Source organism: Scardinius erythrophthalmus, assembly GCF_964197995.2.
Source record: "Scardinius erythrophthalmus genome assembly, chromosome: 15".
Taxonomy (NCBI): domain Eukaryota; kingdom Metazoa; phylum Chordata; class Actinopteri; order Cypriniformes; family Leuciscidae; genus Scardinius; species Scardinius erythrophthalmus.
Window position 1 is genome coordinate 4,525,361 of NC_138235.1, and position 16,404 is coordinate 4,541,764.

Below are 16,404 nucleotides of genomic sequence, written 5' to 3' on the forward strand. Positions count from 1 at the left end.
TTCCTTTGCCTTGAGGGATCTATTCTAACATATTAGTATTAGGTTAGGAGGACGAAAATAGTGTCGCAGGACTAACTGAAGGGCACTTATTTTATTTTATTTATTTTTATTAACAGAAAAGAAGAGTATTTTACAAATACTACAGTATACAAGAAAATAGGCTACAACAAACGAAACACAAGAGTTGCACAACTTGCACTGCAGGGAGGATCTACAAACACATTTACACATTTTCAATAATTTTCATAGAACATCGAACTGAGTCAATATAAAGCTCCATTTCTTTCTTAAATGATGTAAAACAGGTTTTTTTTTTTTTACAGGAAAATGTACATTTGTGAATATGGAATTTTGCTATTAAAATAATAAAATGTATTATATAAACCTGACTGTGCTTGTCTCTATAGTTCTCCAAAAAGACCACATAGTAAATGTTTCCAAAACGACACAAATTGGCCATAAATGTTCTTTGTGGTAAAATCAGAAACACAGTATTGTCTGTCAATTGATTCCATGAGTATAAGGCAGAGACACATTGTTTCTTTGAAATAATGCTCTTATGTTTCGTGAGTTAAGGGAAAAACAAATGTTATCTACATAAGCACTTACTATAGTAGGTGGGGACCATTGTTGAATATTAATTATTATTATTAATTATTTTATTTTATTGTTGAATATTAACTAGATGTACCGCAGGGCGGTACAAAATATGACCGCCGCTCAGGCCTGCACTGGCTTTCCACAAAAATAAATGACGTGGAGTAATTTGGCTGTATTGCGTGTTTATGTATATACCTAAAAAAAGTAGTAGTATGTGCATGTCTGTGTGTATGTGTGTGTGTTTGTGTATGTGTGTGTCTGTGTGTGTGTGTGTGTGTGTGTGTGTGTGTGTGTGTGTGTGTGTGTGTCTGTGCGTGTATGTGTGCCTGCGTACATGTGTGTGCGCGTGTGTGTTTGTGTGTGTGTGTCTGTGCATGTGGATTTGTATGTGTGTGTATGGGTGTGTGTCTGTGCGTGTGGATGTCAGTGTGTGTGCATGCTTGCGTTTCTTTGTATTCCTGCATGTGTGTGTGTGACAGTATCATCCTAAACCAGCAACCCTTCGCTCAACAGCACCATCTACAGGCCGATGAGTGTACAGTCACTAAATGTGCACATAAATGAATTTATTTTATACCCCCCCATGGATGAAATTCTACAAAACTTAGCAGAGGATACCCCCAGAGGATGTCAAGTTAATCATACACATGAAATATGGTGCAGTTCTGAACATCTCCACTGAAGATAGGGGCGATTAAAGCAGAATAATATTGCATTTTCATTTTTTATGGGAGGGGCGCAAATCACAAATGAGTGATTATGGGCTAGGTTGATGTGGGCCCTTAAGAGCAACATACCATAAAAATTTCTTCATCCTCGTTGCCACGGTTCAGGTAGTTATTTAGGAAAAACTGCATTTTTCTGGGTTTGGGGGGCCCAGCCCGGGGGGGGAGTGGCCCCCGGGGACCAAACGAAATTTTTCCTTAGAAGTCTAGTGGGGCTACATGCCCACCAAATTTCATGTTCCCCGGTGCTTCGGTGTCCCTGGTATCGTTGACGAAAAATTCAGTAAGGTGACGAAAAAAAAAAAAAAAAAAACTTTGACAATCCCTATATGACCGCTTTCGCTAGCGGCGGTCATAATTATAGGAGATATTGCATCAAAAACGTCCCCTGGTGTTACAGGAATCTAATAATCACTGTAAGTGAAAAGAAAACCATTTAAATTAAATAACTGATCCACCAATATGATGCCATTATCAAACCAATATTTCAAAAATAATGATTTGTGTTTCTATAATATATCCTTATTGTTCCATAAATAATACTTATGTGGAGAAAAGTTGTGCTTGAATATCAAGGACCATGATAAAAAGGCCTGGCGATGAAATTCAGATAATTTGACTGGTATTTTGTCAACATTATAATTACAATTAAGAAGAAAATGTATATTAGAAAGGTTGGAAAGCATATGGGAGTGGATAAAGGTTCAAATGCAGTAAGCATTTCTAACAGTCTGACTTAGTTTCTTAAAATTTACTTTAAATGTATTATTTAACGTTTCAAAATCCCCAAAACGTAGGCCACCATTTTCATATGAATTCATAATAATTGTTTTCTTACAATAAAGAAGAATAAAATGGCTAAAAATATACAAAATAATTTAGATATATTTTTAAGAAGTAAAAATGCAGTTTTACAGATACTAGACACGTGACTTTCAAATGAAAGATTGGTATCAAAGAGCACACACACACACACCCAGGTTCCTAACCGACGACGGAGACTTAACAGAGCAGCCATCGAGTGTTAGACAGTATTCTAGATTATTACGTGAGGAAGTTTTTGTCCAATAATTAGAAACTCTGTTTTTTCAGAATTTATTAGTAGGAAATTACAAGTCATCCAATTTTTTATATCCGCTATGCATTCCGTTAATTTTGTGAATTGGTAAGTTTCGTTAGGTTTTGAAGAAATATAGAGCTGAGTATCGTCGGCATAACAGTGAAAGCTAATGCCATGTTTCCTAATGATATCTCCTAATGGTAGCATGTACAGAGTGAACAGCAGCGGTCCTAGTACTGAGCCTTGTGGTACGCCATACTGAACTTGTGATCGATGAGACATCTCTTCATTTACTGCTACAAACTGATAACGGTCAGATAAGTATGATTTAAACCATGCTAGTGCAATTCCACTAATGCCAACATAATTTTCGAGTCTATTTAAAAGAATGTTGTGGTCGATGGTGTCAAATACAGCACTAAGATCGAGTAACACTAATAGAGAGATACAACCACGATCGCATGATAAGAGCAAATCATTTGTGACTCTAACGAGAGCTGTTTCGGTACTATGGTACGGTCTAAATCCTGACTGGAAATCCTCCAGATATCATTTCTCTCTAAAGAGGAACATAGTTGTGAAGATACTGCTTTTTCTAATATCTTTGACAGAGAAGGTAGATTCGAGATCGGCCTGTAATTGACTAATTCTGTAGGATGTTTGCAAGGTGGCCAACTAACTACCATATAAGAATGAATGTTTGTTGTGTGCAAAGGTTGTGGTTTGGATATTAAGTAATAGGTCTATAGAATTCATTTTATTTTTACACATACAAGTAGAAATTAATCTCATGTGAGATTACATGGTTTTAATGCAAAAACAAATTTTAAACATCCAGTCAATTCAAACACTGTCAGTTGTAAATTAAACAGTATTGTTATTATTAAATTGCAAATAATTTACATAATAAGATAACATTCATGATACATACATACATTCAAGTAATAGACATGGCATACTGTAAGAGAGCGTCTTAGAAATGTAAGGCACTTGACTGTAAAGGCACAACATCTGTCATCTGTTATAAATTACATGGCAAGGAAAAGATAAACCTGTGCATTTGTCTTTCTGCCCCTTAAAGGCTGTCAGAAAACATGCTATATAAAAACAATGTATTTTAATAATTAAAATAACCCTCGTCAGTTGTCATTGTGAAGTCACCAGTCTGGAGCGATGTAGTTTAGGCACTTTAGCGCAACCTCAAAACCTAGAAAACAAGCCTAAAAACACACAGAGCATAACACTATTAAAAGCAGAACCTTTCAGAGCATATCGACACTCATTTTAGCATTCTGTGTCCCTCGAATAACAACTGTAAAATTAAAAATGTATCACTGGCCCATTACAAAATGTTGTGAGAAAATGTTTGTGAACAATTGGAAAGGTCAGGATTTCTGCCTAGATGATCATCTGACCCCTATCACGCTATTTTAAAGGTTTCCTACAATAGGTTTATGTACATACATACAATGTCAAAATACACTTTAATTTTCTCATAATTCATAGTTTTCACGTGAAGTAAAGCCACTGCCCGCCAGCCACTTTTACCACGTTTGTACTAAGTACTAATGTAGTGAGAAAGTGATATGAAAAGGCCAAATTCAAAATACACCTTATTGATTAAATATGTACAGGCAACCAGATGAACCTGGAAATTAAATGTTAACTTTTTTTTTCCATAGAACACTATTATAAAGTAAAAAGCTTAACCATTTGGCACATTGTGTTCATATTCTGCTTGCCTGTCGTCAATAAGGTGTGGACTGAATCTTTTAAAGTGGTCCTATAATGGCATATTGCCACAACATGTAAAATAAGTATCTGATGTCCCCAGAGTGTGTGTGTGTGTGTGTGTGAAGTTTTAGCTCAAATACCCCACAGATATTTTTATATAGCATGTTAAAACTGTCACTTTTTGAGGGTGAGCAAAAACACACCGTTCTTGTCTGTCCCTTTAATGCAAATTAGCTGCTGCTCAGGGGGCGGAGCTTCAACAACTCAGAGGTGGAGAGACTCAAGAAGAAGTGACAACATGTAGAAGCAACAGGACATTTTTGAATGGCTAGTCGAGTTTACTATCTTCAAGTCATTAATTAGCATATTCTGTCTTGATAATCTATAAATCGTGTTCAGGGGGCGGGGTGTATGTAAATTCTAGGATTAGTGATGTCACTAACACGTAAAGAAGCTCATTGTAGTCTCTACCAGCTGTTTGTTGTAGTCCTTAAAAAGTAATTTCTTTAAAAGCAAATATCTCCCTTTGCTTTGAACTTTGTGACTTTGCAGATGTTGTTTATGCTCAAACAGCAACATTACACACTAACTAAAGTTAGAAAAGTGAAATCATAATCAACCACCCCTTTAATCTCAATGTTTTAGTGCATTAAGGCAGTTTAAGCACTGGAACGTCCCGCTGTGACTGAAATGCAGAAGCAGGTTCTGTATATACATCACAAGTGCCCAAAGCTGGAACTTTATAGACATTTTTGTTTTGAATGAATATGCATGGCAGCATCACCTCTCCTCTTGCCTGAAATGATTGCATAGACGGTTCGGTCTCTCTAAACTCCTCCTTTCTGAGACTCTGGCTGGTCCGATGGCCCAGTCTGCTGTAATTGGTCTACAATAAACGAAGCCTGTTAAGGCAGCATATTCCTCTCTATGTTATTGTTTTTATCTCCACTGATACCAACTGAGATCTGTTCATTCAGAAATCCATAAAATTCGAATCGTCTCACCAACCAACTCCAAATGAAGTGCTGATATAGTCAAATGTTTTGCATGAGTGTGTTTTCTCACCGCATTAGCTGGAAATGCTCGTAACATGACTGCGCTCAAGCCTTTGTAGAGAGCGCGAGCTCCTTCGTCCCGTAACAGTGTTCTCAGCACGTCTCCTAAACCCCGGTAACGCCCGTCTGTGGCTGTGGGACAGAGACCACAGGACAGTGTCCACATTTAAAGCTCTAATATTGGCACCCTTTAGCCTAGAAATCTAGACGCACCCTAGCGGCAGCAAAATGTATTTCGCAGCCAGGGTAGTCTAGCAACTCTCAATAAACCTTCTCGCTGCAAAAACCCAGATTGGGTCAGGCCAATCACGTTGTGTATAGAGTAGGCGGGGGAGGGCTTAATATATGACGACAGAGTTGCGGCGGTTACCTGGCTGCTACTTGAAAACAAAGAATGGCGGCTGCTGATGGAGAACAACGGTCTTTCGAATCGGCTTTGGCCGCGACTCTGGAGGACTTGGAGTTAAGTTTTTCTTTGAGAAAAGAGCAAAGAACGGCACTTAAGTCATTCTTAAAAAAAGGAAGATGTGTTCGTCGTTTTGCCGGCCAGATATGGCAAAAGTTGAATCTATCAACTAGCTCCGCTGTAGGGAAAACGCTCTGGTTGGTTGAAGCGCTGTCCTATTGCGTGCAGAGGGAATTTGAAAGACAGCCGTTTATCCCGCCCCTCGGATTGAGCCGTGACTATGGTGAGTTTCCAGACCTAACATCTTGATGTAGGTCTAGCTTGCCAGGCTAGGCACCCTTGGTAATTATGAGCAAATCGGAGTTCAAAAATTCTTCCATTCAAAGTATTCGCAAAAATATAACCTTTAAATAAAGTCAAATTTATATTTTTTAAAAAATGTCTCACCAAAACGTAAAATAAAAGTTATATTAATGTTGCAATTGGTTAACAATTACAGTTTTTTTTATTCGCTTTGGTACTATTTTCACAAGTAAGGTGTACATTTTCAAAACTCTTAGTACAAAAATCCAAACTGATCACACTAGTAACACAGCTAGTCATTCTTTCAAAACCTGATGTAATGCTTTCAGTCAGTTGCACATGTTTTCAGTCCACATAATCGTTGTTTCAAACACAAGATTATTGTAATATGTAATGAGAACATTTGGTTTAATCACAGAAACACAACAGTATGATCTTCTTTCAATTTAGTACTTTTAACAATCAGCTCATTCAACAGCAAACAATGCAAGAGACATGTTTCAAATCACCGTTGTTGCTGAATTAATTACAGTAATACAGGCTATGCCACATTAGAAAATACACATGCATAACCTAACTTATGTAATTTAATCCATAATGTTTGTAATAGTATCTATCCAGTGTGTTATCAAAAGGTGTGATGAAGCTCAGCCATGATGTTTTGTGCTAGAACAGAGTTTGCTGGCAATGAATACAGTAAATGATGTTGACTATTTGACTGAATATACTGTAGTGGACCTTTACAGATGAAGGTTGAGTTACAGTAATCTAACTACCATGTCTCTACCATGTTTACAGTATCACATAGCATACATACTGTAATGTAAAATGCTGTATTTGATGCCGTCTGTCTCCCTTCTACTGATGCATCTCTGATCAATCTGATGTTTTACAGTCATTGACTGTCTCCTCTCCCTTATACTCTATTCTGCTTTACAGTATTTGCACAAATGGCAAATTTCTCTGTATCTTTCTCTCTCTCTCTCACACACACACACACACACACACACACACACACACACACACACACACACACACACACACACACACACACACACACACACACACACACACACACACACACACACACACACACACACACACACACACACACACACACACACACATGCGTGTTCACACTCTTTGAACATGATGGAGGTTATTATCTATAAATCACTTATGTAAAAATAATTCATTACATTTGGTTTTCCATATCAGAAATTACAAACAAGTTCTATAGAAACTGTATATAGAATCAATATCTATTATATTATAACTGTATATAGAATCAATATCTATTATATTATAACTGTATATAGAATCAATATCTATTATATTATAACTGTATATAGAATCAATATCTATAGGTGTACCAAATGATTCATTGATTAACCATTAAGATCAGTTGGATTAAATAATAGACAAATGTATTTAACTGAACAAGAAGAGATGCAAATCAAAAGTTTGGTAGTAAGAGCTTTATGAAAGGCAGTTACTGTGAATGAAACATTTATGTAGATGAAACACTTATTTTGTGTTGTGGAGAGGATACTTTGTGATTTTGTGTATTGTACTAACACAATTGAAAACATAATGAAATGTTTGAAAAAAGTGCACTTTTGATGATCTGTTGTGATATTAGCACTAAGAGTTTGGAAAATGTACACCTAACTTGTGAAAATAGTACCAAAGCGAACAAAAAAACTGTAACTAAATACCATTATTGAGCAATTCTAAAAAAATGTGTTCAAAACCGCATTCTTGCTAATTAATTAAGGGTAACATCATTTATTATTATGCATTTATCGCTACACTCACTGCCACTTTATTAGGTACAGTACACCTGTTCATCTGCTGTTAATGCAAATATCTAATCAGCCAATCACGTGGCAGCTTCAGCTCAATGCTTCAGGCATGTAGAGATGATGGAGGCGATCTGCTGGAGCTCAAACTGAGCATCAGAACGAGGAAGAAGAAGATTTCAGTGACTTTGAACGTGGCATGTGTGTTGTATTCCAGAAACTGCTGATCTACTGGGATTTTCACACACAACCATCTCTAGCTTACAGAGAATGGTCTGAAGAACAGTAAATATCCAGTGATCGTCAGGAGAAAACACCTTGAGGTCAGAGGTCAGAGGAGAACGGCCAGACTGGTTCCAGTGTTAGACAACAGAAACTGTTGTTAGTTAAACAAAGCCTGTGTTTAGGCTATAAAGGAAATGCAATTTGGCCAAAGAAGAACTTTTACTTTTATAGAACTAAATGTTAATTTAAAAGCATCCTACTTCAGTGTAATATGTTACCATATCTTTGCGCTTAACACTGAGAATTATAATCATTATGTAAATCAGAGAAAATCAAAGGTTTATTTTTAACAGTAGATCCGGTTGATGTTAGAACTGATCTGCATCTCTCTAACTGACAGCTGGTACTCGCGTGATTCCCCCACTGGTGCATGGCAATCGTTCTCCTAAATATTGCTTTTTACTTGACTTTATTTTCATATGTGACCTTGAAGGAATCCAAAAGTAATCAGATTACAGTACTTCCATATTGTGGAGCTTGGATTACATTACTGAATGCTTGTTTTATGAAGTCATTTGTAACTGTAACAGAATACTTTTTTAAAGTGACCCTCCCAACTCTGACATTGACATATTCAGAAGAGATGTTTGTTGTGTACCGGTTTGATAGTTTGACTTCAGCACATCCGCAGGCAGAGCGATCAGCCAGTTTACCATGCCAGCAATCCCCCCCGCGAGAAGAACTCTGGACGTGCTGAGATGATGAACACTGGGGGAAATCTGAGAATATTAGCTATAAATCTAGATATTATTTATAGCCAGGACAACAAACTGACTCTTACCTCTCTCCATCAGGGGTCAGGTAGTGTTTTAAGAAGTCATATGTTAGAAAGTATATACCATTTGAGGGCACATCTAAATAAATCAAAAAGAAAAATATATTAGTGTTTATCACAATCATCTTGATCACATTCCCTTACAAAAATAAGTTTATTCAAGTGTGCTTTTAGAATACTTCTTTTAAACTAAAAATAAGAAAGTTTACTTTCAGTCTATTTTGTATGTACTTCTCAGAAGTATACTTACAATTACACATATACTGACAGAAAAGTATATTTGGCCTGCACTTGTACTCAATCTCTTGATCAGATATACTTAAAAGTATAATTGAGTATTCTAAGTATACTTGGCTTGTGTTTACACTTTTGATTGAGTAGCCTATTAAATATACTTTTTTTAAAACAGTTTTAAAAAACAGTTTTATAAATTTGCATGCTTTGGCATATAATAGATTTGTTTTAAAATATTGATTTATAAAGACAACAGATATGTTCATAATTCTGAGTATGTGATTTTTTTGCGTAGGCTAGTCCACTGCTAGTGTGCAATGGAATTTACTTCAAATCTACTTAAAGTACAAGTAAAGGTATATTTCAAGTATAAAAATTAATACCTAAATAGGAACATAGTAGTATTCTTAATGCACAAAAATAAAATATAAACAGTAAACTATAATTATGATGTTAAGATAACTTACTTAAGTGTAACTTACAAGTATACTTGCAGTATAAAACTACTAAAATAGTAGTTTACAGAGAGTATACTTCAAAGTGTACTTTCATAAACTAAAAAATGTGCTACACGTATTTGACTCGTAAACTATCAGTATAAGTTTACTTGTGGTCCAGACATGATGTATTGTTTCTGCCTTAAATTGTTATATTGTTTAAATTAATACATTATTAGCTAACTGTGTGATTTATATATGTTCATTTCTGAAATACATAACTAAGAAAGTCATCTCTGATAACAGATCACTCTAAATTGTAATGTGGACTCATGCATTTTCTGTAAAGCTGCTTTGAAACGATGTGTATTGTGAAAAGCGCTATTCAAATAAATGTGAATTGAATTCAGTCGCAGTAAAAACAAAAAACGTAGTTGTAAATTAGTTGTGTACTCAAAGTTTACTACTGTTAAGTATACTTGGAAAAAAAGAGACTTTACAACTAGTACCTTGATATTAGTATACATACTAAATTAAAATTAACTTGAAGTATACTTCATTTTTTTGTAAAGGTTGCTATTCTGATAAAATACACAACATAGTAACGGCTATGGCATGACAAACTGGTTCGCCAAGCAATGTGTGTGTCACTGAGCAGCATCCATAGAGGACACCTGTTAATCTTAGTTTACAGGTCAGGGACTAAATGATGTCATCTGAAGAACACACACATACGGTGCAGTACAGTATACACACACACACACACACCTCTGATTAGAGTAAGAACAGTGCCCTTGTAGACACTGCAAATTCCCTTTTCCTTATAAAGTCTGAGTCCACAATCCACTGGTCCAGTGTACTTCAGCTGACAGGCTGAGGACTGGGTCTAAAACACACATGCAATCGTCAAATAAATACAAAATTGTACTTGTACTGTAAATCATTTTTTTTTCTACTTTGTTTTGAAGTTTCAAGAGATTTATAAATGTTCCCTCTTGTGACTAGGTCCAATGTGATTTCACAGACATTTACTGAAATTTACTTTATTTAACTAAATTTACTGATCACGTTTCTGTAACGGGTTTTGTTTGGTTTAGAATTTTGCCCAGTTTCCTTTAGTTCCTGTTTCCCCACTCTGTTTAGTTTCCTTGGTACTCATTATTACTCCCTAGTGTGTTTCAACAGTTACTCTTTGATTAATTGATTATGTACACCTGTTCCTCTATCTAGTTTCCTTTATTTGTATCGTGTGTATATATGTATACTCCTGTGTTTTTGTCATTGTGTCACGGACAGATGATGATGATAATGATGATGAGGAGTAGAGGATCTTAAAAGTTTATTTAACAAAAACAAGACAGCATTATCCAAACATAACAGTAATCCAAAGAGAAGAAGCATGTGTACCACCTAACAGCGTGTATAACACAGACTGAAACAGAGTGCATTATTTACAGATGAACAACAGAACTAATGTGGGCAGGTGTACTCTAACCAATCAGACAATGAATTACCATGACAACCAGGGACAACATATGGAACACAGGAAACAAAGAGAAACAAACTAGTCCTTGAACATGACACCAAAACACAGACAAAACGTGACGCACTGCTTTTCGGTTCTCGTTCATGTGTGGTTTATGTCTCCGGAGTTAATTCGAGTGTTTTCCTGAATATTTGAGTTTAATAAAGGCTGTTCCCTTTCGAACGGTGACTCGTATTGCATCTGCTAGACGCGATGGGGAAAACTGCTATTCTCCAATTACTGAAGCCTTGTATAAAATAACACAGTGCTACTGCCGAGCCATGTGGTGGAGTGGCGTAACGACGCGAACCAATCGTTGCACAGCCCGCCGATCGGAGCGCACAGCCCGCCAGAAGGGGCGGGGCACCTGCCTATAAAAGCAGCTCATTTCGCCATATGATTCAGATTTAATCTCCTTCAGCGACGATCTTTGGACTTCGCAGATAACTCCAGAGAGCCTTCCTCGCCAACGAAACAGAGCCCAGCAGCGGCACAGCTCTTCAAGCCAGCTGATCTAACGCGTGGCGAGATGTCAAGCCATTCAAGATGCTAACCCTGAAACAAATCCTCGCGCAAGTACACCCCCCCACCCCCCCCCGCTTACTTTCAAAGACTATTCAGCAGCTCGCTACCTCTTTCAGAGTAGGGGCCCGTTGCCCCCTCAGAACCTTTCAAAGGATGCTAGGCCTCATGGCCTCCGCAACTGCAGTACTTCCGCTGGGTCTGCTGCAAATGCGCCCCTTGCAGTACTGGCTGACACCCCAGGTCTCTTCCCGAGCGTGGCGCTCAGGCCACCTTCATGTCAAGGTGGACCACGGCTGCATCAGAGTCACGGCCCCTTGGAGAGACCCCAGCTTTTACGAGTCCGGGGTAAGCTTGGGGGCGTTCTCACGGAGGATGGTAGTCACCACAGACACATTCAACACGGGTTGGGGTGCTCTGTGCGAGGGAAAACCGGACGAGAACGGAGAAACGGCTGCATATCAACTGCCTAGAAATTATGGCGGTTTTGCTGGCCCTCAAAACCTTCCTACCACACCTGACAGGTCACCCTGTCTTAGTCCGATCGGACAGCACGACAGTAGTGTCCTACATAAACTGCCAAGGCGGACTCAGGTCGAGACCTCTGTACAGGCTAGCCAGAAGCCTCAGCTAATGGGCACAACTCAACCTGCGATCGCTGAGAGAAATGCACGTGCCGGGCAAACTGAACCAGGGTCATGTGTCCCCAGGGGAATGGACCTTTCATCCCCAGACGGTTCAAATGATCTAGAGTATTTTCGGGAGGGCAGAGATCGACCTCGTCGCCTCCGAAGACAACTCTCACTGCCCAATATTCTTCTCAAAGGTCAGGGATGCGCTGGCCCACAAATGGCCCAGCCTCCTCCTTTACGCTTTTCCCCCGGTCACGCTTCTCCCTCAGGTCATCAAACGGATCAGGGAGGGCGGACACGTAGTCCTTCTAGTGGCCCCTCTCTGGCGGACCCAACCTTGGTTCCTCGAGCTGATTCAGCTGCTGACAGCAGCCCCATGGCGATAGCCCTGAGGAAAGACCTCCTTTCCCAGACGAACAGGACGATTTGGCACCCCGTCCCAAACTATGGGCCCTCCATGTGTGGCCCCTCGACGCTTACAGGCCTCCCAGAGAGAGACCTAAGCACCATTTGTGAGGCTAGAGCCCTGTCCACGAGACGCCCCTATGCCCTTAAGTGGTCCGTCTTCTCCAGCTGGTGCTCAGCCCGGAGTCAGGACCCTGCATTATGCGAAGTACCGCTGGTACTGTCATTTCTACAAGACTTATTGGATGCAAGTCGCACCCCCTCCACGCTCAAAGTCTACATGGCGGCCATTGCAGCTTTCCATGCTCCAGTGGCCGGCAAATCGTTGGATAAAAGCGACTTGATTGTTCGCTTTCTGAAGGGGCGAGGAGGCTCAACCTCCTGTGACCTATCTATGGTCCTCAGAGCCCTTAAAGGGCCTCCATTCGATGCGCTAGTCGGCCAAATTGATTGAAGCCACTCTCGCTCAAGATTGCACTCCTGCTAGCCTTAGCATCAGTCAAGCGAGTAGGCGACCTTCAAGCGCTCTCTGTTAGCGCTTCCTGCGTTGAGTTTGGATCAGGTGACTCTAAAGTCGTCCTCAAGGCATGACTACATGCCCAAAGTGCTTTCGACTCGTTCAATGCACAAGTAGTTTCGCTTTCTGCTCATCCCACGTCAGAAGACGAGCAACAATTACAACTGCTCTAAGAGCGTATATAGAGCGCTCCGCACAGTTCAGACAGTTGGAACAGCTCTTCGTAAGCTTCGATGGCCGCACCAAAGGGCTTCCGGTCACGAAGCAAAGATTATCCTGAGGGATAGTAGATGCTATCGCTTCAGCTTACGCTTCAATGGGCCTTCAATGCCCCATTGGCATCAGTGCACACTCCACCAGAGGCATGGCCTCCTCCTGGGCGTGGTCCAGTGCGGTGTCTATTGGCGATATGTGTGCGGCAGCCGGCTGGTCCTCGCCGTCCACCTTCGCCAGATTTTATAACCTGGAAGTCCCTGCGCTACAGGCACATATCCTCTCTGTATAGTTGGAGCTGGCCTCTGAAGAGCCCGGCCCACCATTACTCTTAGAGGTTCCTACCAATCTCTGAACCCTCTTCAGGGCACGCATTAGCCCTCCGCCATCTGGGCCATAGAACATGTCGTTCGGCTTGAACATATCACGACGTGAATGGACTGGTTCGATGTGATGTGAATACGAGTGACCGCTCGAAAGGGAGTGACTCGGTTACTAACGTAACCTAAATTTACAGTGTTTTGGTTCGCAAGAACAGTTTTTTTCTGTTATAGTCTTGTGCTTTTCTTAATGAAAGTCGAGTGAGCTATACAGTATGTTGCTATAGTAAATAGGTTAGGCTTCATTCATGAGTCTTCTTATTACCATAATAATGGTGTCCATACAATGGATACAGGTGTATTTATGACAGTAGTGTGTGTGTGTGTGTGTGTGTGTCAGTATTGTGCCCTGCCTGAAGTAAACACTTGATTCTCTCTCCAGGAGCCACGATCACAGTGGTGAACACTCCTGCCAGCATCCCTGCCAAGCAGATCTGTGTGTACCTGACAGAGATAAAGCCACGAGAAACACATCTGTTCACCTGCTGCTGTCTTCAGCTACATGAAGATGAACACACATGAGCTTTTATTAAGACTACAAATTGTACCTTCAGACACATCATGGAAACTGAGCGTGTTAAATGTGACATATTCAGCACAGACTTGACATCATTTTAAATGACAAACGTCCCGTGTCTCTGCTGTACTAACGTGATTGGTACGGTGGGGTCCCGCTGCAGAAGTTCCTTTCCCAGCCCAAAGCCAAAGAAATTCAGTGCCATCATCGGGGTGACACCAGCTAGCGGAGCACCCATCCCTTTATACAGGCCCAATACCCCCTGCAGACAGTAAAACAGGGTAAAAGAAAGAGAAGTTTATGTGAGCAAGTTAGCAATATAAATATGTGCTTTTAAATTCACTGCTCATATCCTTTGTTGTTGACGTCAAAGGTTGTGCATCCAATCAAAGTATTTAATTCATATTTCACTTGTGATATACAAATATGACACACTAAAGATTTATCCAGAGAGTTGTCATGACTGGAATAAATGTATTAATTATTACATTTATAGACCTTTTTCACTAATTCAGTGTTGGTTCTGGGAGCGTAAAAAATGTCCAGTTTTCTTGACGTTAGAGGAACGTGTTTTAGAAGGTATGATGTTCCTCAAACGTTCTTTCAACTTAATTTTGATTAACAATTAAACATTCTAGTAAAGTTGATTTGTAACATTCCAGGAACATAGAAATGTCCAGTTTCCTGAATGTTAATGTTGAAGGTTAGTATGATGTTCCTGAAACATTCTTTCAATCACTCAAACACCTGCTGTGAACAAGCACTGAAAGAAAGAGAAATAAGAACACAAACTACAACTTTCTTCAGCCACAGTCTTAGATGAACTGAAGATAAAAGAAGACATGACATCTCTCAAGATCTGATTAAACAACTCCACAAACAGCGTTACCAGCTTCACTTATAACCAGACTGACTTTATTTCTGTCAGACGTCTACAGAAGTTCTTATTGAGAATTAACAGAGGTTTAGATGTTGATGAATGACTGTTTCGTTTGACGTTACTATCATGGTTTGCTTTAGTTGGGCTCTTGACCCTTTACTTATGTTAAGTAACTTTTTTTTCAGCCTTTGCAGGTGTTTTCAGAAAACATTTCTGCATTGATATTGAGACCAACACTGAATATTAGGAGAACGTTCTTGTAACAAAACTCTGTCAGTGTTGTTAGTTTCTCAGATGATCTGTCATATCAGTGGGGACACTTTCTGTGTGCTTGTCCAAAAGCATTAGCTTACAGAAAGCTACTACCTCTCTGAAAACAGTCTTTCGGAGGCAGTCAAATGTTCCTCTGTAGACAACACTTCCCTGAGTTTGCAGACGGACCTGTGGAAACATGAATACTGAAAACATGACATAACCCGCAGCACTGTGAAGAAAGACACATTTATCTAGAGGGAGTCTTGAGAACAATTCGAGATAAAGCGTGGTCTAATAAACACTGATACAGCCCTATGTCAGTAAAAGCTGGCGTTATCTGTGTTATTCGCTCTCTCTGTGTCTTTGGATAACATATCACCACTGTCACAAATGTGTGACCGTGTTACTTCATCTGTCCTCGAAACATTAACCACTCTAAAACTGCTGAGCAATCATTTACTGAAGGAACTGAGAAGAGAAACCCAGTAAAATGCATTCATGCACTATTCTTAAGTCTGTAAATATTTGGCAGCTGAGTGAATTCTGTCATAAACCAGAACTGAATTAATGTTGCACAATAATTGTGATCTATTCTGATCTTCTATTCACATATTATAGTAGCAGAATAGCACTATTATGCATTATTATGTTTGTCTAGATGCATGCCAAATGTATCACCCCAAAGCTCCTACTAAAATCATGTTAAAGCAGATAAAAATATGACTTTATAAATGACACCCTTGTCAATATATGTCCCTCTTAATTGTGCTCTGTTATTTGATGACTCTTGTTATTCTTGGGGAAGTTTTACCTTGATAGTGTCCAGCGGGTGTCCAGCGAATAAGAGACAGAGCCCACCCACCCCTCCAGCCACGAAGTTCTTCAGAGGAGAAACCCTTCTGTCGGACTCGACGGTATCCATCATTACAACTATACTACAGAATATAATATTCAATAATATTCCCCCAGCTACTCCTCTAGTGTCTGAGCGCTCTCTTCATTGATCATCTGCTTTCAGTGGACTTCACCACTGTTTCCCTGAGCTTGCAGAACATCTGTCAGCCTTTACACTTGCCTCCTCTAACGGCAATTGGTATGAATTGCACGTAGAATAAATAAAATATAATAAATGATCTTTATTG

At 39.4% G+C, this 16,404-nt stretch overlaps 1 protein-coding gene across 1 annotated transcript; it reads right to left on the minus strand.

The window, feature by feature from the left end:
* Positions 1 to 3,125: 3,125 nt before the first annotated feature.
* Positions 3,126 to 16,302, minus strand: LOC308702967 (mitochondrial carnitine/acylcarnitine carrier protein). Its single transcript, XM_081386163.1, has 9 exons — positions 16,074 to 16,302; positions 15,374 to 15,448; positions 14,262 to 14,389; positions 13,964 to 14,054; positions 10,185 to 10,302; positions 8,752 to 8,824; positions 8,569 to 8,678; positions 5,185 to 5,306; positions 3,126 to 3,605 (listed from the first exon to the last, which is right to left on the minus strand). The coding sequence occupies exons 1-9, from the start codon at positions 16,185 to 16,187 to the stop codon at positions 3,543 to 3,545; spliced, it is 894 nt and encodes a 297-aa protein (XP_081242289.1). The 5' UTR covers positions 16,188 to 16,302; the 3' UTR covers positions 3,126 to 3,542.
* Between the last annotated feature and the right edge of the window lie 102 nt (positions 16,303 to 16,404).

Coding starts and splice junctions, on each gene's coding strand:
- LOC308702967 (XM_081386163.1), bottom strand. CDS start 16,187: ATGATGGATACCGTCGAGTCCGACAGAAGGGTTTCTCCTCTGAAGAAC. Junction 14,390..15,373: donor GAAAGACTGTTTTCAGAGAG/GTAGTAGCTTTC, acceptor TACTGTCTGCAG/GGGGTATTGGGCCTGTATAA. Junction 14,055..14,261: donor GACCCCACCGTACCAATCAC/GTTAGTACAGCA, acceptor TATCTCTGTCAG/GTACACACAGATCTGCTTGG.